Genomic DNA, 23,870 nt, shown 5'->3' with positions numbered 1-23,870 from the left:
AGTCGGGTAGAGTAGATTCGCTTCAAAGTCATCACAGTTTAAGTGATATTTTGTGGTTTTTGTAATAGCTGTGAGACGTTTTTCTTTCTGTCCTCTGTGTCTGTGATGTTAGGTGTTGGTTTCAGCGTTGGGTCTGTGTGGATTAAAACTGGCAGGCTTCAGATGTGTCCCACTGGCCACAGTCGACAGGATTATTTTAGGGATTAAGAGCCTGCTGCTCTGTACCTTGGTTGCACAGCACTACAATATGTCCTCATTCTCTCCCCCCCCTCCTGTGCAACAACCACACCTCACCTCTAAAACACCAAACCTCCATCATACGGACAAACAATTCTTTCATGGATTCTTTTGGAATGCTCTTTAAAAAAAAAAAAAGGTCTCTCTCATTCATATATTTGATTTGGTTATTTTTCTTCCAGTTGACGAGTTGAAGCAGTCATTCCAGGAAGAGTTGGGAGTGGTTAACCAAGTGGTTACCACAGTAACGAAACTTCGATATTATGGCACTTCCCGAGCACTGCCGAAGTGCCGTTGAGCAAGGCAACCCCCCAGCTGCTCAGATGCGCTCCCTTTACAGCAGTGTGTAGCAGCCCCACTCTGACATCTCTCCACTAATACATGTCCACAGGTGCTCTCTGTGCATGCGTGTGAGAAGCATGTCTCTGAAATAACGGAGTGGAAATCTGAATTTCCCTCAGGGAGAAATCAAATAGCTCCAATTCAAAATTGGAATCGCTGCATCATGAATGTTGGGGTCACTTCTTTGGCATGTCAAATAGCTTCACATAGCTTGGGGCGGAAGTAGAGACTTGGTTTGGGAACCAGAGGGTTCAAGTCCTGATGTGAACCAAGATACGAACACTGCCCCTTAAGCAAGGCACCGAACCCCCATACCAGCTCAGGGGACGCCTCCTGTGGGCTGCCACTGCACTCTGACGTCTCTCCATTAATGCATGTCCACAGGTCGTGTTTGTGCACGTGTGTGATTCAGGCCTGGGTGAGTGTGATTAAAATCAGCACAAAGATTAAAAAACAACAGATTAAAATAGAATTATTTCCATCAGTCGAACTGTTCTGTATTGTAACAAATAGAGGAAAAGACCTTAGCCATTCTTCGAAAGGAACTTGACAACAGAAGGAGCTGGGATTTTCACACTCTGATCACACCCAGCCTCCTTTCACCAGTGCTTCAACCTCCAGTCAGTCGGTGTGAAATGCATTTTCTCATTTGAGGATTCATTGGACAGTTGAGCTCTGCTGAGGGCGCCGAGTCGTTGTGGAGGTTGTGGAGCGTACAGTGATCCCCAGCATCTCTCGCTTTATGTGTGAAAACAGCTCGGATTGAATGAAACATCTGCCCCGCGCCTTCACCAGTCCAGCCCTTTTTACCTCATACATTTTTATGGCCGTATCACAATCTCTCATTATACTCTTCAAAGCACTTATTTCAGTCAGGCCTGTTAAGTGGGTGCCACTATTAACAGAAACACAAAAGCTTTGTCTTTAAGCAGATGTTCCACTACAATGATCTGCACCAATTCTCTGGCTTAGTTTAATACAAAGTGAAATATTCCAGGTGGTCTGCTCGGTGGCTGAATCTTAATTTTTACCTCAGTGATGAAGTGTCATTGAACGTGCCGCAGGGCAGAAACGACGCACGGCTGATTGTTCTCATGGAAAGCGAAGTGTATGTTTTTGAACGATCACAGATATGATCCTGCACGGCCACAGTCAGGCTATTTGTTCAAGCCACCTTGTTGCCTCCTTTCTTATCAACATGAAGTGTTTCCATGCAAAAACTAAAGCTGCTCTTTTTATACTTTTAACACCAACTTTGGAACAAATGGTTTGTGTCGATGTGATTATTGGAAATGAAGAAATTAGAAGATTGTCCATTGAATTGATTTGTATTCATTTAATTGGGACAGTGCAATTTAACATAGTTTCAATACAAAGCATGAAACGGAGAGTGTATTGCTAATTTCTAACTTTTGCTCCTGGTTGGGGTGAACAGAGTATAACATATGCATAAAACCACATAATACTATAAAGAGGAACCATTCAAATACTGTACAACCTTCTATAAACCAAAGTGTGAATTACACATTTAGGATACATCTATGTCAACATTTGCTCACCTTTCAGCTCATTGTTTTAGTTTGAAGGTCTGCGGCTTTTGCATTTACTTTCACTGTTACAGCTCTATTAGCCTCTTAGCTTTTAGAAGGCTAATGCGGCTTCATGCCAAATTTGAGGTATAAATGGTTAACAGCTCTATAGCAAGTGAACTGCAACAACTTTTTCAGCTAGTCAGTCACACGTCCAAGTCATGGCTGGTTTCATGTTAGTATGCAAAATGAATTGAAATTAAGGTGGGAATTCAAGAAAACCCAAAAATGAACAAACACTGAACATTTCACTTAGTGTTTTATTGGTTGTGGAAAGGATATTTTGTGCTTTTAATTTGAGTCCAGAAAGAAATAGTTTGCAGTTATCTTACGTGGCCTAAAGTTCAAACATCCTGTGTGTTTATTGTATAACTGTTACATAACAAATCTGACACTACACAGGGACCCATCCAGAACAGCATTTATTTTCTCCTGCCAAATACTGAGGAAAAAAACTGCTGTGAACAACTAGACTGTGAAACATTTGAAATATGTTTGCAAGACCAGATCAGTGGAGTCGGTGCCAGGAAGAATATTTACAGTTCAGGAACCTAGAAAACTATTTGAAGCAAATAGAAATCTGGGTCAGACTAACGCCCCAGTGTTAATTGCGCCGTCTGATCAAAGAGCTCAAAGACGTTTTGCTAAATGGATTACACTCGTCTACTCTTACCAGCTGCCATAGTCTAATTAATGGTTGTCATCGCTCTTCATTCATGTGAGCTTCTCAAACACCAGCTTATCACTTTGTTGTTGTTGTTGTTGGTTTTTTTTTTCCTTGCACATTTTGCATCGTCACTCGGTTTTCAATAGAACTCTATTTGTGAGCCAAAACAACAACAAAAAAAGAAAAAAAAAAGAGCCTGCTTCCTCTGCAATCATTTTGTCAGAAGCGGGGATAAATAAAAGTATCAATTAGTGCATGTTTTATGTGTCAAACCTGCTTCAAAGTGAACGCTCGGAGATCTGTGGAATAATTAACTGAATTTGGTACAAAACCATGGGAAGTCTGTTTCCTGGTGGTTATATAGAAGGGGCTTGATTAAAGTACAGCAACTTAGGTTTTTTTTTTTCTTCTTTTTTTTCAGATGCCTGAATAGGGTGATTAAGAAATACGTAAGGCAAAAAAAAAAAAAAAGTCCTAAGCGCCATGGTTTTTTTTCTTAAATGATTTCAATGAGACAACCGTCTTCCTTGCGAGGATATGCCTTGTATAATCAACTGGAAGAAAAAAAAAAAAAAGATTAAACAATGCAAAGCAGTGACCTAAAATGTGCAAATTCTTCCAGTGGGAAAATTACAACTTACAACACTCACTCTCATTGCCGTGCTGAGCGTTGCAGCGTATTGCTGTCAAGTTTGTTGATGAAAGTAAATCATGAAGAGAAATAATTTGTCTATAGGAAAATACATATACATCTCTATACATGCAACAGGAAGTTACAGGAGGAAGTGTCGGGACACTGGCAGACGTGATGGTGACAAACACGGGTTGTAGGGTTTCTAATTGCTTTTTGCCTGGGGCCCCAACAGACTCTTGAATCGCCACTGACAATTAATATGCACATCATTGTGACTTTCTTTCCACTGGTGGATCTTATTCACACTCTTCTCCATGAGCACAGTCTCTGCTACTCACAGTGATTATCCAGTGGTTAGGTTTTCCCTGCCTCTCATAACCTGATTACTCTTATTGACGTAACCGTAAAACAGGAGGAATCCATCCCACACATGACGACGTATTGACTTTGTTATCGCCAAAAAGCCTTTCTTTATTAAGAAAAACTTCAGTCAGTGAGGACGAGGTCACCCTGCCCTGAACACCCTGTCAACAGTGAACTCGGCATTAGATCTCACATGTTCTCCTCTGCCTCCTTAATAGACTTTGTAGAATACACATTGTAAATGTAATAGATATTTTATGTTAATGTATTACTGTTTATGTCATCATATTCCTTAAAGGTCGCACATTATGCAAATTCAAGTCACCATGTTTTATAAACAATAATAGTCTGTCTTCAAACCTACCAATTATGAGAAAACTCCATCCTCTGTCAGTTGCCTGTGTTCTAAAAAAGAGGGTTTGGGGATGTTCCCTTCATGACATCACAAAGGGCCAGTAGCTCCTCCCCCAGGTGGGTGACGCTCCCACGGCTAGGTGTTTGTTCCTGCCCTCTTGAGTGTGAGGAGCAATGGAGGCCCAAGCCCTTCCAGAGAGGGGGCGTGGTCAGAAACAGCTAATTTGCATTTAAAGCTACAGACACAAAAACAGCCTGGCCAGAGCGGAAGTAGAGGGGTTTATTAAAGGCGTGCTAAAATACAGGTGGAGCATAGTGGATGTAAATGAAGACACTTTACAGACGTGTTTTAGGGATGTCTGAGACTTAAACTTGTTTAAGAATACAATATGTGACCTTTCATATAATTACCAAACATGTATTTACTTACTTCAATACTTTCATATCTGGACACATAAAAAAAAATAGAAAAAAAGATTATGCACCAAATTAATTAAATACAGAAAATGTCAAAGTATGGAATTAAATAAAAGAGCAAAGCCACTGTTTCTTCTTGAGAGAGAGAATTTAAAACATTTCTAAGACAAGGCAACCCTGCTGAAGTCGAGGTCTTTGAAAATCATTAAAAACAAAGAATTATACTCAACATAATCCTTCTTTGAACTGGCATTAAGCAGGATCTGTTTTGGCTTACATTCATCTGTAAAAATGACAAGCAGTAAACAGTGAGCTAAATTATCTCTGTGTTGATAAAGCTCTCCATGTAATACAATAAGGGCAAATACAAGTGTTTTTCAATGCAGAAAGAATTTAACTCTTGGAAAAAAACAAAACATGCAGATAATGCCCAGTAAAAAAGTGTTGGATGTTTGGTGTTTCGTGATTGCAGACGTATTGAGTGGAGGGCAACAGATTTCAGAAAGCCTTTGGACGTTTCAAAAGGATTTACTGACGATCATCAGTACGATTTCATCACAGCCCTTTCTATATTCATGTTTTCTCTGTTTTTTTTTCCTTCATTATTTCAAATTCATACCCAAGTCAAGCAAGTCGATATTACAATCTGCCAAACTCGCTTGTCCCAAAAGCGCGCTCAGTGGACACTCTCGCTAAACGCATGCTGGACTTGTGACGCAGTTTCTGTAAAGCATAGCGGGGAAGTCGAGAAAAAAGACGCAGAAAATGACAAATCCTGAGACATTGTGTAAATGTAAAAAGGCTTCTGCTTTGTGAGGAGGTGTATAGACAGATAAGACATCTGCACAGCTCCTTGGTGTTAGATCACAAAAGCAGTCAGATAACAATAATCATTTCTGGAGGGAGTGCAAAGCTTCTAAAGAGTGATACGCAAACTGATTAAATAAACAAAAGAACATCAAGGACTCTTTTTATCAAGATGGAGAAAAATGTCGAGAGTCAATGAGTTGTGGAGTGAAGTATCCTTCAGCCGTGCTGGCACTTCACTATTGTTAAGTGTCATTTTATCCCAAATCTACCCATACAAGGTTGCTTTGTTGTTTCTTCAGGGAGAGCAGCAGCTGTGGTCAGCAGTTTTTATGGCCATATTACAGGAAACCTATTAGACTTTTCTCCCCCCCTTTGGTTTCTTTTCAATCCATAACAACCCATCAACAACAATAAAGCACACTGCAACCTAGATGGATCCACCCCGACCACGACTTCCTGATGTCTTTTTAAAGAGTCAACCTTTTTTTGTTTTTTTTTGTTTTTCTTACTGCTTTTCACGCCCGCCTACATCAAATGAACATTTGCTTCTGAAAGGACAATTTTGGGTGAGAAACAGAAAAATCAATAGAAGCTGCAGTCAAGAATTTTCTTTATTTTTTATTATTTTTTTCTTATGGCTACCCTGTTTTACAAGGATATTATGATGAAATCCCAGCAAGCTGTTGACAAGTTGTTCACATCGATGATTGCGGAGCTGGACACAAGAGCATTGTGCTTAATGTTCAGGCCCCGAGCTCGTACTCTCAGCTGGCCAACAACTACGTGTTAAAATATTAGTCACTAAAGGCTTGTGACTCAGTTAGTGAGCTTCACTCCACATCAGAGATGTAAGACTCACTGCAGAAATTGCCTTGAAATTCAAATTGTTCATGTTTTTTTTTTTTTTTTTTGCTACTCATGGCCATGATCTTTTAAAAACATGAGTGCGGAATTTGCACTTACACTCACAGAGATCTTATTATCTCATAATTATGGATAAATAATCTGTTGTCCTTGAATTAATTTGAGAGTGCATTTCTATTTTTCTTCTCAGAAAGGAAGAAAAAGAGCAGGAAACTCACCTTGAGGCTTCTTGGATAAATCTTCGCCTCAGGGCGAGGAACGGTGCACGGCTCCGGTGGTCAATGGGCTAACTAACCGACAGGTCCGCGCGGACTCTCAAAGAGACCTGGACATCTCTCTTTTGTTGCTGTTATTACTTTCCGTCCTCCGTTGTTTGCCACTTATTTGTCACAATACCTCCAGGGCCATGGCTTGTGTTCGGGCAGAGCAGCCTCTACTGGACCATTGTCCTCGAGCAGCTCTCCTGACAGACACTTTGTTGGCATGGAGGGTAAAGAGCTTTTGAGGTTAGAGCCAAACTGATTTCCTCGGTGGCTCTCCCGACTGGTGCTGGCAGTCTGCATGGCATACTGAGAACAGCTAAAGAGCTGAACTTGATTGCCTCTTTTTCCTGCTCATTATTACAGTGTTTGTCACATAATATGATGCGATTGTGTTAAGCCCAAACAGCGCTGGAATGATGTCTAAAACAACAGCCAGATGACAACTATGACCCCAGTCTCATCATGTTGTACAATTTACTGACTCATTGTCTAGCTACAATTATCTTTCAAAAGTCAATTGAGATGACCTTGGTCATGGTTACAGGAGTTAGAGTATTGTAGAGATGAAGTCAGGGATGTCTGATTATATAGCTGAACTTAAATCCTGTGTAACACTGTGGCTGGATGTTGGATTTTTGAAATCGATAAGGACATGTAACCTTTGTGAAGATAATCTCTCGATCTTGTTTTCTTTGAACTTTGGGTCCAATCCCTCCTGTATCTGTGCCGATTCTGTTCTCTCCGTAAACTGCACTTTACGTATACATACATACATCGATCTTCCTGACTTACTCCATATTCTACGTCTTTTCACTGACTTACGTAGGCTGTTACAATGACAATATAAAAACGCTGCTTCTTGTTTCTGCTGCTGGATTGACAGGAGTTAAGATACACATAATGGTATCCGAGTACGATAAACCTTTTTTTTTTAAGGATATCTCTTAAAGTTTATACAAGAAAATGAATCACCGTCGCATATTTATATCAACTGCCTTTATATAAGAACCACAGTGTACTTGATAAACCTCACCATTCAATTGTCAATAAAAATAAAAGTCAAAGAGACAATCCAACAAAAAGCCAGAGGCTGTGCTTGTGCACACCTGTTGTAATATGGATTTAGCTATTTAGAGTTTTGCATGACTCACCATCTGGAACATCATCTATTCAGCATATTGCCAAAATGTGATATTTACTTCGATCCGTTTAATCTTATGTCTTGTATTTAGCAAAAAAAAAAAAAAAAAAAATCAATATCAGGAAGAACATTTACACACATTAAACTGCAGAATGTATTTTTTGGGAGACTTCCACACACACATTCTTGTGCCAACCGCTTTAGCTCTGTGCTATTCGAAGAAGGATTACTTTTTTAGCAAGCTCGTTTGAGCGTCTCTGCTTTACCCTGGCCTTTTATCAAGCTCTTAACTGTCGTGTTTGTTCTCTCTCTCTCTCTCTTAAGGTGCTACCTGTTGGATGGGATCTCTAAAGGAGCCTGGCTGAACCGCTCCAGCATTATATTCGCAGGGAACGACAAGTGGTCTGTGGACCCGCGGGTGTCCATTGTGTCCAGCGTTGGGGACAAACACGAGTACAGCCTTCAGATACAGAAAGTGGACGTAACTGATGACGGCCAGTACACATGTTCCATCCAGAGTGAGCGCAATCCAAGGCCAAAGCTGCTGAACCTCATTGTTAAAGGTGCGTATGTAGTTCTTTTTTGTACTGTACACTCACTTGAACCTGTGTTTGTGTGTTAATGAAGGATTTCAGCTGTCTGCACTTTTATGTGTCATGCTGTCTTTGATTCGGGTTACATGCTTTGAAAGATCCTTGCTTTATTCTTTCTTTAGCGACGTACGTCCTCATCTGCCTTTTTCAAAATCTAACATCTTGCCTGTTACTTCTTATTACACATACAATTTAGCCCACATAATTCCCATAGCGACCGCATTTGTGTGGTATCCATGTACCTAATGGTCACCGTTGTATCAGGCACCATCTGTGCTTATGAAGAGGCTGTCATTCTCTTACATAGAGTAGGAACAAGAGCTTGAGTCATTCTGTGTAACATAAAACACGGTCTTTTCATTAGAGACATTTCTTCTGTGGAGGCAAACTGACATTGTAGGGTACATCGTGTGCCTGTAGGCTATGCAACACAAAGTTTGAAGCTTGTCTGGTGTGAATGGCTGCAGGCAGACTGTGGAGCTTTAATCAAGCCTCCCTGGATTTTGTCTCAGCAGATAACAGAGTAAGACGAGAATCTGAGGTCTTTTTTATTTTGTACTGAAATGTTCTCCAGTTATTGATATGCTCTTTGTGTCTCTGGCTTTTTTTGGTTAGCAGGTTTTTAATATCTAAATAAAAACCTTTAAAACCTTTAATGTAATGAAACTTCTGTTAATAGATCGTCGTTAAAGATTTTCTGTTTTATTCAACATCTCAGGAAGAATGTTTGACATTTTACACATAAATGGAAATCAGGTTTACTGTATCACATGTTTATATCTCTCTGAGTCATGACTGTCGACAACGAGTAAGAAGTACGAGTCCCACAGGCTGTGCTGTTGTTGGAGCTGTGTTTACATGAACGGGTCGGCTGGCTCCGCCCCTTGTGTATAAGATACTCAGTACATTTGAATGTCACAAGTGTATTTCGTGTCATTTTGATGCAATGAGAAGCTAATTAGCATGCACGCCACAGGCAATCACAGCTCGAGCTACAGACATTTTTGTCTGCTTCATGCTAATGCATGGGGCAGAGGGGCAAATGAGCAGAGGCTGAGGTTTGTATGCTAAAGCATCTGAGTGTGGATTAGCAAAATAAATCATTGGTGCTGAAAAGCCATCTTCAACATTCCACAACCTTCTTTTAGAGAAATGTTACAACATGTTCCAGTAGGTTCTGCATATTTTCATGATGGAGTATTTATGAGGGTATGATATTACCCAACAACCAGTGTAATACAAACACACTTTACCTCCTATTTTAATCTGTTTTTCTGTTGCATTTTTCACATTGTTAACACCTTTGTTCCATCCTGAGCAAAAATCCCAAATGAAAACAAAACATTGCTTTTTTTTTTTTCTTTTTTTTTTCAAGCCATGTTTACGATGGACTCCAACATAATGCCGCAATATGCAGACTTCCACACAGGCGGCTCAGTATTAATAGACGAGTTTAGGGGTCAGACACACTTCTTGTCGAAGTGTGAGCTGTGATATCTGAAGTGCGTAAGTGGAAAACAGCTCTCCAGCTGGTGTTGCTGATATGACATATGGAGTGTGCATAATGAAAGTGATTTAAAGTAGTGTTATAATACCTGCCGTTTGTTTTGTTTGGTCTAAACCGTAATTGAAATTATTCATGTCTTAATTCAGCCTGCCCTGGCACAAAGGCACGTCTAAAATAAAAAAAAAAGAAAACAGAAAAAAAAAGAAAAAGGTCTGAACAGTGGTGGAAAAAGAAGTCATAGTGCTCATAACTGTTGCGAAAACATTACTAACCATAAGCAATAACCCAGAAAGCAGCTTGCCCACGGCTCATTTTGTTATTCTAAATTCTCTAAGCTCCTGGCGATTCGTCAACACATTCATCTTCTCGCGCTGAACTTATAAAACCGAGTGGGTGTAGGCTGTTCTGCGGTTGGTTCGAGCATGCCCTCAGCGCCTTTTCGATTATTGTTGTTGTTTATGAGGTTGTCTATTAAACTGTCAGACACTTGTCTCATGATAAGAGTGCAACTCAGCTCACTTACCTCAGAAATGGTTAAAAAGCTGAACCCATTAACAGAGGGGTCACATAATGAACCCCTCCTGTAGGGTGGATATATTCCCCGGTGACCTCGCTGAACACATACAAGATCATGTATTTGTGTTTATTTGTTGATAGATATACTCAGAAGCTTTGTGCCTTTAACGTACATGCAGTTCTCTATCAGCACTTGTCAGAGACCCTCTGTGTTTCTTGCAGTTGAAGCGACTGTCTGTTTGTGGGGAGGTCAGGGCGGGGGGGGGGAACTCTGCCACTGCCAATGTGTCCATCAACAGCCTAACGTCTTGTTTAAGTTCCCTCCAGCAAGCAACCCTACCCCTTTGTACTGTATGTCTTTTCTGCCCTCATTTCCTCTTTGTGAATGGTCAAGTCGGTCTCTCACAACCCAACCACCCAACCTTAACTAATCCTTCCACTCAGTCCTGACGTCAATACTTATTCAGTGGTTCAGCTCTGCAATAAATACTCAAAAAATAAAATAACTCTTGCAAATTCAACAAAGAAGAGTTTCTGCTTTTAAAACAGCACATTATGCTTGTGCGTATCACACTAAAGGCTTTTCTATTAGGGCATGTGTAGGACCTTTCTTTTGAAATGAAAAGTGTTTAAGTAATACTAGTTGTACTGTTTTTTTTCTGCAGTCATTGTGGGGACGTTATTTTGACACATTACAGAGACAAATGAACTTTTATTCAATTAGAATTCACCACATACTGATTAAATGTGAATAAAGGGACTACGGGGGAAGGAGAACGACAAACAGTAACAACAGCAAAACAACAGGTCGTCGGACTTTAAGGATCAGGAAAATAAACGTTCAAGTTGGTGTATTCCCAGAAGAGACGTCCAATTGTTCAACTGTGAGTTTTAAAATAGCAATATATACTTAATATTATATTAAACTCCTGAGTCCAGGGCCTCTGCCAAGAAGCCTGTTAGATGGATTATTCAACAATATTGGCAACATGATAAAGCCTCATCGAGGCCCACTTGTTTGTTCACTGTAACTTATTGGGCTCCAGCTGTCCAAATCGCCCCATTGTCCTTCCATTACAACTGTGGAAGTCTTTCTTGACGTTCATCCCTGAGTGACTGAACTGTGCCGAGTTACACCTAATGACGCAGCGAGCAGAGCGGCTTTGGCTTAAACGAGCCACTTCACCTCTCCTCAAGCTACATTTCGAGGTGTCACACGCCTGTAAATGCACAGTGCCTGTAAGTGCCTAGCGGGCACTTCCCGGTCACTACAGGGGCACATCGTGTTTTTGGAGTTGTTTCCTTTTTTGAAGAACATTCTGTAATAGGAATCTGACCAGGGGTGTTTCAGGTCATGGCAGCCTCTCACCACTGGCCATATGGCCACAATCAAAGCGAAGCTAATGTGCCAGCTGTCAGTTCTATAATATGTTTAGCAACGCCTAGAATTCCTGATGGATGTGACCTAGTGGCTAAGATTTGGCAACAGTTTTGATACACACACACAAATTGTTTTTCTCTGCTTCAAATATGGAACACGGTTTTCAGTTCTAGCTACGATGCCCGTCACTTATATTAAGGGTTATAGACAGGGTTTACTATTCCACAGAAACAAGCATGGACTGTTAAATCTCAGTAACACCTGTATAGCTACAACTTTATAACACATTTGAAACCGAGGGGTCTTGAAGCCCATTGGTCAATTAGATGGTATCTCTTTGATTGAGGGAAAGGACTGAAACACATAGCAGACGGAGGAAAAGTGAAACGCACAGATTTAGAATGTGTTATGTTGCTTTTAACTGTTAACAGCTTTATCATCTTTGAGTAAGCTCAGTGGTGTTCTGTGAATCTGCTTCTGTTGAGTCATCTGACAAATGGGTCGCCAGCCGTTGATACAGAGAGCTGTGAGCTGCAGGCAGGAAGTTTGTCGAAAATGCCGATGAGTCACTTTAGCGGATGAATGTCAACGGTGTCTTCTCTGACATGCTGCTAAAGGTAGATGAAGAGGAGCTTCATTTGACTCGTCGCCCCTCCGCCATTTCTTTACTGATGCACAACACGTGTGTGTGTGTGTGTGTGTGATGTTCTGGCACCTCCAGAACTTCACACCATCTTCCACTTGACTTTGACAAAACTCTTTATGCTGTGAATGATTACCTGTCATCACGCAACACTTGTGTACACATGCTTAAGCCCGCTCATGGAGAAAAGACGGATTTCTTTACAGATGAGATGTAGCAGGCGAGAAGCTCTGTCATGTGGCAGAGGATTCTGGGAACATGCTGTTTCTCTTTTCTTTTTTTTTTCTTTCTTTTTTTTTTTTTACATCTCCAGAAAGGAAAAGTAAGACTTGCTTTGGGGAAAAAAAAATAAAAAAAATCCAGACACTTTAATCTGGGCTTTTCAGTCCAAGCATACAACATTTATTAATGCTGCGACACGAATGTTACAGTTGAAGTAAAAGGATTTCATGGCGTTGGATCTTTTTGGCACCATTGCTTTGCTCGACAGTGCGCCACGCAGAGTGAAAACAGAAAATGGGAGCAAGAAGGGATTACTAGTGTGTATGTGAGGAAATGTGCAATGGTCTCAACCAGGTACATGGTAGGGTCTTCCATCAGCTGATCCTTAAACAGATCTCAAATGTGTATCTGTATTAACAGTGTTGCATAGGTTTCTTGAATTTGGTCCAATCATAAACCATCGAAGCTCTATCAACATACAGCCTTATAATATTTCTCCAGTGTCCGACTTTTTATGGAGCTGTACCCTGAAAGTTTTTGAGGGGAAGACGAGATGTCTTCTTCTGATGACACAGATGGAAATGCACTCAGAACTTTGTCTCATAAATTCATAAATTCATAAATTTCTGATCAGTCAGGAATTTTGACTTTTTGGAACTCACTGACAGTTCTTAAAGCTGAGAGATTTTATTTTATTTTATTTTTTTTTTTGTACTGTCATTTAGAAAGTGTCTTTCCATGATTTGTTTTCCTTTTTTTCGTCAACAAACCTAAACACTTTAAATGATGCTGGGATGTTTTTTTTTTTTGCTTTCTTGGCCAAAAAACTCCCCAAAGGTTTCTTCTTTTCAACCGCTGGAGTTTCCTTTTTTACCTGCAACATTGTATCAATTTCACTGCATCAGAAATCCTCATTTAACAACCGGCATCCTGACACAAGAATCACACATGGCTGCATTTGGTGCTGCAAGTTATATCAGGCTGTGACTGCTCACTCATCTCAGATTAATTTAATCTCTGCATGACATTTGTCCCCATCAGAGACTCTGGGTCACCTCAACAAATTAGACATTTGCATCTGTGGCTCTCTTAGGGACCCATGAAATCTGTTTTTATTTTTATTTTTTTCTTCTCCAAATTCCACAGATTCCATCTGTGTTCTCCACATCTGAAGTCATAGGGCCATACTCTCCTCTAAAGCTTCGTAGAAGGGAAAAATGGTGGATTTGCAGGCGTAGTATGCTGCACAGCCCAGAGTCACATGAAGTAAAGGGCGCAGGCTGGAAAAAAAAAAAAGTTTATCTCTTGCACAGCCTCAGATCTAGCAGTGCAGAAACGGGTCTCGCACATAATCGCAGCCAAAAGCAAAAACCATCTGGGCCATCAGGGTCTGTGGAATGACTAAAAGGGTCCACGTTTATTTCTGTCAGGTACATTTGGCTACCTACTGAGAAGTTAAACCCTTCTTTTAAATACTCGACTTCACAAGATTAAACTGAATGGGCTCTGCCTTGTGGCCATGCACTGATTATTGAGTAAAACTGATATCAGTGACATCATCAACAACACTCTGAACTTTGCCCGTTATCGACTCCTGGTCCACAGCTCCTTTCCTCTTGTTTCACTTCTCCACTGTACCCCTGTTTTCATCTATCCTCATCTTCACCATATATTCACTGACCTATTTACCGTCTACCCTGACCATTATCTGATGCAGGATACAGAGGAATGAGAGATCAGTATCAGGCACCAATCTGCCCTTCCACACATCACATGTCTTCTCCTCCTCCTAAGACGCCATTCTTCACCCTCCCTCTCTGTTAATTAAGATTGTAGATGTGATAATGTATTAAATATGCACAGCACCTCTCATCTAAGAATATCTTCTCTCAGCAAGGATGGAGGAAGAGGCACACTTATCTTCAACAGTAACTGCTTGCATGGACATTGGTAATGGGTTTTAGGCTTTCATCACTGTAAACCCCAAACTGTGGGACAAGTTGTTTAAACTTCAAGATTCACACAGAGGAATCTTTGTGATACATTTGGAGGGGGAAAAAAAAAAAAAAGACTTGTCCCCAATTTGTGTCTACCACCAAGCATGCATCACAGCATGACATTTCTATCATGTGGCTGTACGTCAAATTTTGCCGACTGTCATGAGTTTCAGTTTGGTGTATGATTATGATAGCAATGCATACTTTTTTTTTTTTTGTGGATCACATAAATACACTGGGACAGGGGCCGGTAACCGACTCTATCTAAAGATCCAGCTCCCCAAAAAACATCCATCAACAGCAGCACAAATCATATTTGAACCATTAGAGATTTGGATTTATGTAAAAAAAAAAAAAGATTGAATCATGACAAACCCAAAGATTCCCAGCCCTATGAACTGTACAGTACCATTAATTTAGCCTCTTCAAACCTATTCCCAATCCCAATAGATTGAAATGAACATGATCATTTTCCCCACATAAAGTGTCACATCTCTCCAGTGGGTGATTTCCTTCCATCACGTCTGCCTGCCTACCTGCTAACTTCTGACCCTTCCTTTTATCCGTAGTTCGAGCTCCTCCTGTACCCGAGTGCTCTGTCATCTCACCTGCTGTTATCAGGGTCAACCGGAGCATAGTGAATGAGTGGTTGAGAGAGGGAGCGTTGAATGGAGCGGAGGAAAAAAATGCTGACAGTCTGACAGTATGCTTAAAATTTACATTTTATAAGGGTCTACATACTAATCATTTAGGTTTTAAGGCAGAACCCTCCAGATCTGTGAGCCCGGAGGCGACTGCCTGTATCACCTTTCACTGCAGTCAGTCCTGGATCTCACTTTTGTTTTCAAGGTCTGAGATCTTCTCATTAATAATCATTAATAATGTGTCACATTCACATTTTCCCAGTCTGTGAACAGCTTCCCCTGCTTACGGTTTCCTGAGAGCTTATAGCAGAAGTGGAGCATTAATCCATATTTTAAGCGCGCCTGAAGTCTTTCTGTTCAGAAACGACTCTCTTTTTCTCGTCCCCATTCGGATCTTTTTCACACAATGCTGTGTGTTTGACATGGAAATGTCTGTCCACATTCTTTTTTGTTGTTGTTGTTGTTGTTGTTTTTCACATTTCTGGCACGAGATTGCCTACAGTCGGAGAATGACACATGTATTGAGACAACAATGACGTTTTGGTTTAAGATTAAAATGGTTGACTTCCTGTCGGGTTTTGAAAAAAAAAAACCAATAGGTCAAAGAGACATTTTCGTAGGTCTAGATATGATGCCTACCTAATTTCATAGTTCAAGGTTTAATGTAAGGTTTCAAAATCCACAACCCAAAGTGTGTCATTTCTACTGTGAACGTTTACTCAAGTCTTACGGCTGTACAAGAATTCTAAGACCATCACACTTCCTGTTTCATGGCAAATGGTGCGTTGGCAGCTTACCGCATGTCATCGTCACCAGTTATGGTTTCAACTTTCATCACTGTGAACCCCAAACTCTAGGATGAGTTTCAAGGTAAATGGATTTGAGTTTGTATGGCACTTTTCTCGTCTTCTGACTACTCAAAGTGCTTTTACACAGCAGGTCACACCAACCCATTCGCACTCTGATGTCACAGGCTCATATGTAAAGTCACCATCAGAAGTAGCTAATCCATCCAAAAAAACAAAAAAAAAATAAAACATTCATACTTCGCTGTTAAAGCAACAGGAGCAACTTGTGATTCGCCAAAGGACGCATAGGACACGTGAGCGGCAGGAGCCCCGGGATAGAACCTCCAACCTTTCCGGCTGAGAGATGCCCGACTCTAACTGAGTCACGGCTCCAGTTATTTATCTTACAAATGTATTCAGAAGAATCTGAGTGATAGATTTGAGTTAAAATGATTCATCCTGTCCTGCTATCACAGGATGATGCATTCAACCAGGAAGGGAGGGATTGTTACACACCTTCTGTCAATCCTCTACTAATGTCATGCTAGGATACATGAAGTAAAGTAAAAGCACATAAAAACCTGAAATAATGTCCAAAAGACTTTTCCGGAGACGAGGTGCTCGGAGGCTCAGTGGTGGGGGGGCCCTCGATTAAAGAAATGACCAGCAGGCAGTAGATTTGATGCAGTAAGGGATTTTAGTTAAGACTTTCCATGACCCTCTCAATGTGATGTAAGGTTAATATTTTCAGGAGAGAAAAAAAAAAAAAAGAAAGAGAAAAAAAAAAGGCCTAATCCTGTGTGTGATGAAAATGCTTTTGGACATTAATATGGATCAGAGCGGATCTACAGTGAAAAACTCATCACCCACGCCCGTGGAGTGAGTCAGCCTGAGAAGAGTGTTTCTCAGCAAGAAGTGAACGGCAGGTTAAATCTCCAGGTCGCTGTTTGTGTCTTTGATGTCAGTACAAAGATAGAATCACAGAGTACAGCAGTTCATTCTGCTGAATGTGTTTGGATAGGTTTCATTCTCTCATGACCAGTGAGTCCAAAAAGAGAGAGAGACAGACCTGTCACACTGAACGGCTTCTTAATGAACCTTTCCCTTATTTCTCACTTGACTATTAGCTTTATCAACATAATAAAGTTCCGGAATAATTATAACCTAACTCTACCTCGCTCTGTGTTTAATTAAAAATAGATGACACTGTCTGAACACGTTGTTAACACAATTTCTCATCTTAAGCTGATGTCGAGCGGCTTAATCAGTTTAATATTACGTTCCTCATGTTTTGTGGAAACTGAAACACAGCAGGAAATATTGTCAGTAGTGTCTGTGACAAAAACATTAAATGCTGCGATTAGAGCAATTTGGGATAATAGACCCTAAGTGTCATAAAACTGAACAACTCAGTAAGCCTTTCTCAAACCTGAGTGGCCATTTTACTAAATTAGGCAACCACCCACAGGTGTGTGGACGTTATTTTGTCACACAGATTATAAAGTAATTATTTCAGCTCCCCTCACAGTTTTTTTTTTTTTTTTTTTGGTAAGCTTGATCCTGGAAACTGGAACTCCACATACTGTAGCACTTCTTATGCAACAGATCTGCAAGTTGGTGCATTTTCAGTGTGAATGCTTGCTGAGCGCAGATGTTGACCAAGCCCTGAGGGTTCATCGTTCCTCCTTTCACAAAAGGCTTACAGTATAATATGAGATCTCCTCAGAGAAATACGGGAAAACAGTGTGGACAGGATGACAGACGTTTTAAAGTCCCCTGATACCGCTTTGAAGGATTGAGTTGAGAAGTTGACCTTCGACAGAATTTAATGCCGACTGTACACACAAAGCAGAAGTATCGTCATCAGAATCAGAACATCCTTATTCTCGTTACGCAGCGAGGAAGCACCAAAACGGAGCGCGCCGAGCCTGCCATCTTACCAATGGATCTTTTCCATTCATACGTGCACTATTAGTAAGGCTTGGAAATGAACGAGTATTGACATTCAGAATCTGTAACCGACGTATTCTCGCCCATGTCGATTATTTGGATTATTTTCAGTGCGGAGTCACATGACGACACATCCAATCCCAGCCCTCGAAGCAATGTCCGTCGTTTGGACTCGTTTTATCTTCAGGGAAGAGGACACCGAACACAAAGAAGTCAAATGTAAAAACTGCGGAAATAAACTGTTTGCACGTTCTTTATTTTCGACTGTTTTAGAGAAGTGAACTTCTACTTTAAACCTTAACGGTGTGGATTTCATTTCAAGCAATGTTTTTGACTTCAGTTTGAAAAAGTCAATAAATAAGCACCAAACAGTTGATCAGGTATGAACTCTTTCATTAGAAAAAAAAATAACCTTCATAGCTTTAATGTTAGAGCACATTTTAAGTGGAGAGCAAGTCAGTGAACTATGAGTGTATAAAACAAAAACAGAAATAATCATCTATTAATCATAATCAAGGTGAAAGCCCCGACATGCAGGTTTCAACTGAGCCGCTGTAAATATACTGCATGTCCCAGATGTGACTACAGTGGGTTTGTTTCTATAATTTCTAATGTGAATGTGAATCCGGATGAGCTTTTTCTCATTTTAGTCAAAGTGGAAAAAAAAAAAAAATAAATAAAAAAAGTGCCATTATTTCTGTGTCATTTAACTTCAGCGTCAAAGAAAAGCACCACAACAACCCTAATGCAATGCCTCCTTATTACAGGATACATGTGATGAGACGTGTGAAAGCTGCGAGAAGAGGGGAGTGATTACTTCCCCCGGCTGAAATAATTGTGTGTGTGTGTGTGTGTGTGTGTGTGTGTGTGTGTCTGTGTGTCTGTGTGTGTGTGTGTGTCTGTGTGTGTGTGTGTGTGTGTGTGTGTGAGGAGTCTCAGTGGAATAATAATGCATTAAAAAACAACACAGTCTGGCATTGATATCATGGAGGAACATGTTGGGAGAATATAGAGTGTAACTATAGGGACATGTTTGCCATTATGGACCCTGACGTTTAGTTCACCACTAACCATTGTCGTGTGTGTGTGTTTGTGTGTGTTTTATGGACCTCTGTCTTATCCCTTTCTCAAGATCTATCGTTTGTCACTGATTTTCCAAACGCACACGATGTCGTTCATGAATGCCCGTTCAGAGTACTGTGTTTGCACTAATGTGAGTCCTCATCATGGAAATAGCTGATATTAGCCGTGCTTAATTAAAACGAGGAAGGACAAAGGTCACCCACTCGCCTCTTTAGTATCTCTTCTCTGGAGAGGGAATAGGTGGATCACCAGCGCAGAATAACTTAGCCGTTTTTTTTTTTATTTGGGCGTTCGGCACGGCCACAGCAGGTTGAAACAGCTCAACATAAAGGACGACTGCACTCTGTCACTGTGGCACATTTTATTCCAGCACATTTAGTTTTACCGACGCAGCTCAAAATGTCACCCTTTTTTTTTTTTTCTATTTTCTTTTTTCAATCTCACATTTACGACGATCAGTTATAGAAAGCTTGATTACTCTCTGCTTGACTGTTGTGGAGCTGCTTCACTCACACTGAATAGCATTGTGACAGTTTTTTTTGTGTGCTCTTTGTACTTTCAATGACACGTTCACAATTGTACATGAAAATGGGATTCAGATTATAATAATATAGGACTCGTTCCAAAGCGGAACATGTACACCTTGCCCTCTGACAATCTTGTTGAAAGCTCCCTCTCTGTCTCTGAAATCACGCCTCTTTTTCCAGTGTTTCTCTCACATTAGATTAGACGGAACAGTTTAATTCCTGCCGTCAATCACTGTTGCTTAGAACATATTATTAAGGCAAATACAGCCTCTTGTCATTGAGCAAGAATGCATGCACAGCTGGCTAATGGAACAGAAACATATACCGGTAAAAAAAAAGAAAAAGAAAAGGAGCTAATCCATCATTGAGTAAACAGATGTGTTTGATACAAGTGTACACGGTGAATGATGGAATATTGGAGCATCTCAACTCCTGACTCATTCTATGTTCTGAGAGGAGAACACTTTATTTAAATGTGACTATAATTACCTTTGCCTCCTTCCAGTTTTCTCAAGCTTTCCTTTCAAAGTACCTGCTTCAGTTTCCTGTTCATTTCTCATGCTGTCTGGTTAGAAGCTAATAAGCTAATTCAGTAAATTCAGCACGATAAACATTTCTAAAGCAATCAGACTGAATTCTAACCACCCAACTCTCGTGACATGTTCGGACGTGTCTTTAAGTCGCTCCTCGAAGTCATCCCCACTCTTGGTTTGTCGTCTTCAGTTTCATTGTTGTTGCTTGTATTCTTTCCTGTCTCTTGTCTTTTAGTGCGTATCTGATTACACCGTTATAAGCTGCACAGTGTGTCCATGCAGACAGAGTGACGCTGGTGGAAGAAGATCATGTCCAGTCTGATCTTCAGCACAGATCACTTCAGATGGCCCAACACTTAACTTTTACAGATTGATTATTAGCATTGGGAAAAGGTCAGCGCTGAATTAATAGACAACTATTTAAAAACAAATGACCTAGCTCAAATCTCTTTTGGGCTTTAATGCCCTAAATTAACTGGTTTTCATCAAAATAATACCGATTTTAATATTGGCAGGCGGTTAGCTGAGCAAAACAGAAATATACAAATGAATCAATACTCAGTTATTGTGAGCTCAAGCTTGATGAGATCCTTAATTGCTTTGATCTATATCTCATTTAGTGTCTTTGAACACATGTTCTCTGCATGTTTTACATCTAACCACCCACACACTGTCTTTGTCTCTGGTTGTGGTCTTGTTTGAAATGAATATGAATTGGAGTGTGTGGGTGTGAGTTTTAATTACTGTCACGTCATTCAGTCACCTGAAATTTGTTTCATGTTGGGGAGGGAAAGTGGCCATGTTCCAAAGGTTTTTATTTGCAGCCCTTTGTATTCAGCTGAATTGTGTTCAGCGTACATATAATTTGGAGTCTGGATAAAAGACCGAGTCAAACTGAGAACGGTCTAAATTCAGAGTGTCCAGCAGGTGACGGGCCGTGGCTCTTCTTGTGCTAACAGTTGGTTCTCCGAGGTGTAAATCACAACAGAGACACGGGTCTTCTCGCTCTCTCCTCCAGGCAGCGTTTATTATACAATACAGCCGTCATCAACAGTGGGACGGCTGCGGAACAGACTTGCTGGGGGGGAAGCATTGGCAGGCGTCTAGCGGTAACACTGGCCTTAATTGGGCAGATAAATATCACAGGCTGCGCTCTCTGGCCCTACAGCACTGTTGCATACATCACATTGACCACCGGCTGTGAAGGGTGGGGAGGGGTGGGGGGGATGAGACACCCACATGTCTCATCCCTGAAATTCATCTGGTGCCTAACGTGCAATTAAAGAACAGTGAGAGACTTCCTGCATCAGTCTGTGGCTTTGACTTGTAGCTGTTTCAGGCTGGATCACTGGAGTCCTGTCACTTTGTTTCACAATCCAGCGGTCAGATGTAATTACAGACTAATGTGGCATTTGATGTTTTACCAAAGACCATTAATAAAGCCCCAAACTAAGACACGAGATTCTTACTTGAATCCGATCAGTATAAATCGGCACTCTAGAGTAACACTTAAACAAATGGCAGGAACTGACATCTGTATTCCGCAGAAGAACATTTCATGGTTTTTAATAATGAGCAATTTATTGAATAGTCATGATTTTGGCCTTTTCAGCCCCCTCTCAGTGGGCACTAATATGGCCGTATTACCAGCACATTGTTCACTACAAATCTCCTCCTACCAGCCCGCTGGGAACGTCATGAAGAAGAGCAGTCGATATGCTGCAACATGACAGAATGTGCTTACACACAAACGCGCACACGACAATACCAACGCTTGGCGCGCACGCACCCTCGACGTTTGCGAAATGCACAGACGCACATACCGCACGAATGCACATTTATTCAATAACAAAGACGGAAAATAAATTCAAATCCTCTCCAGCACTTGAACCTTGAATTGTTTGGCAGCCTGTGCTATTCATCACAGGCTAATATGACTCAGCAATGAGAGAAAGAAACCTGCAGAGAGAAGAAGAAGAATTGATTTGACAAACAGTGCATGGATATGTTTTTGGCCCTCAATCCACAAAACTATTTTTAACAATATTTCAAGGTAAAAGTTCAGTGTGGGAACAAATTGAGGGTATTGCACGTTGCACTGATGGTGATGGATCACTGAAGAGAAAGGATTTGTTTTCAGGACAGAGATCTTTAAGGATGAACGGTGCGGGGAGATATAACAAAAACGGGATGTGCAAACATTGTTCAAATGATTTTCAGTGTGATAAATATTCAAGATTTAAAGAGTGCATATAAGCTATAACTCACAGTTGTTCTCTGTGTCCTGCATGTTTTACATAACACCTGTTCTTACAACATGTTCCTGAAACCGAAGGGTGAATCCAAAGATCATGTGGTGCACCACTAAATAGGCCGGACTTATTCTAAGTGTGGCTTGATCCTTATCTGATGTAGAGCACGAGCATTTCCGAAAAACTCAAATTGAGATTTTCTCTTTATCTCTACAGGATGTCGCAAAGTAAACAACTCTTCTGCTCAGGTTAAAATATAAGCCTCATTCGATCACATTGAAGTGTGTGCAAGAAAATAGTTGCCATGATAAAACTTACAAATAGTTTAGCAATTTTTGCTTCCTGACACAATTTAATTGCAAAAAAAAAACTTTTTTTTTTTTTTGTTTAAGCTGCAGCCAAATCAGGATTTTTAGGCCGCAACAATCCCCCAAAAAGTCAGCGAAATCCGAGAGGGACCGCTTCATCGTACTTAGCCACTGCCCTTCAGCTGTGGTTTTTTCACATCCTCCCCCCTTAGTTTACTCCCTACAGAGTGACTCCAGGGTGTGTCGCCCTCAGCTACAAATGTTTCCCTGACGTAGTTCTAACTGTACCCTGAAACTTCATAGAGCACTTCGACTGTCGAGTTTCTCTGAAAATATGAGATTTAATTTACCAGCCATATCGTCAACCCTAATCTGAATGCATTCAAACAAAAGACAAATAAAAGGCTGTTATGTCTTGCATTGGCTTTCATCAAATAGGAAAGATGTGTGCGCGAGTGAGTGAGAGAGAGAGAGAGAGCTTTGCTGGTTACGTGTGCAAAAACTCAGATTTGTGCAATAAATTCATCCTTTGCGATCAACCAAGTACTTTGTTCTGACGATCATTTTATACATCAAATGTTGGAGTTTGATGGCGCAATGGATCGTCTGTAATGTTGATTCAATTCATCAACCATGCTTTTAGGCTTTCAGGATCTTAAGTGTTGACCCCAGGTTCGACAAAGGAAAGGCTGAAATATGAACTTGACAGAGAGTGGCATTTTGTCTGTCCTGACCCTGTAGATACTCAGGGTACGACAAACTGATGAGCAAAGAACAGACCCGGTCGCCCGCTGAGCCGAGCTCCTTCTTCCCTGTGACTGGGTGTAGCGTGTGTCTGCTAGCTGCCAACTGCTCTCTCTCCCCATTAATCACTACCCGGGTTCTGAAGTTTGAACTTTGACCTTTAGCGCTGCATCAAGGCTCGGTGACAGATGGAGATGAGGCTTTGTGTGCTCACATCGCATCATCTATTTCTCACACACACACACACACACACACACACACACACGGGCTGAGAGCTGAGATGTGCCAAAGATCACCCAGAGCAACAGTTGTTTGGTCACCGGCGGATATTTCCGCATTAGAAACAGAATATCTTCTGACAGTCCTTTTTTTTTTTCTTTTCTTTTCTCCCCTCAGTAAACTATCAGAATGAGACGTGTGCATGGCTGTGGCTATCAAAGACATTCTGTAGCCTCGCAGCTAATTGAAAAGCAGAGATCGTTCTTTGAGGAGCAAGCAGAG

At 40.9% G+C, this 23,870-nt stretch overlaps 1 protein-coding gene across 3 annotated transcripts in view; it reads left to right on the top strand.

The window, feature by feature from the left end:
• The window catches only part of negr1 (neuronal growth regulator 1), a 134,708-nt gene that overhangs the window by 36,029 nt on the left and 74,809 nt on the right, over positions 1 to 23,870 (top strand). For all 3 annotated transcript variants that reach the window (XM_079350976.1, XM_079350977.1, XM_079350978.1), the window contains exon 2: positions 8,006 to 8,244. In XM_079350976.1, the coding sequence (XP_079207102.1) occupies positions 8,006 to 8,244 (239 nt within the window). The remainder of the gene's footprint in view (positions 1 to 8,005; positions 8,245 to 23,870) is intronic.

Source organism: Symphodus melops (genome assembly GCF_947650265.1).
Source record: "Symphodus melops genome assembly, chromosome: 8".
NCBI lineage: Eukaryota > Metazoa > Chordata > Actinopteri > Labriformes > Labridae > Symphodus > Symphodus melops.
This window is presented reverse-complemented; position numbering and strand designations above follow the sequence as displayed.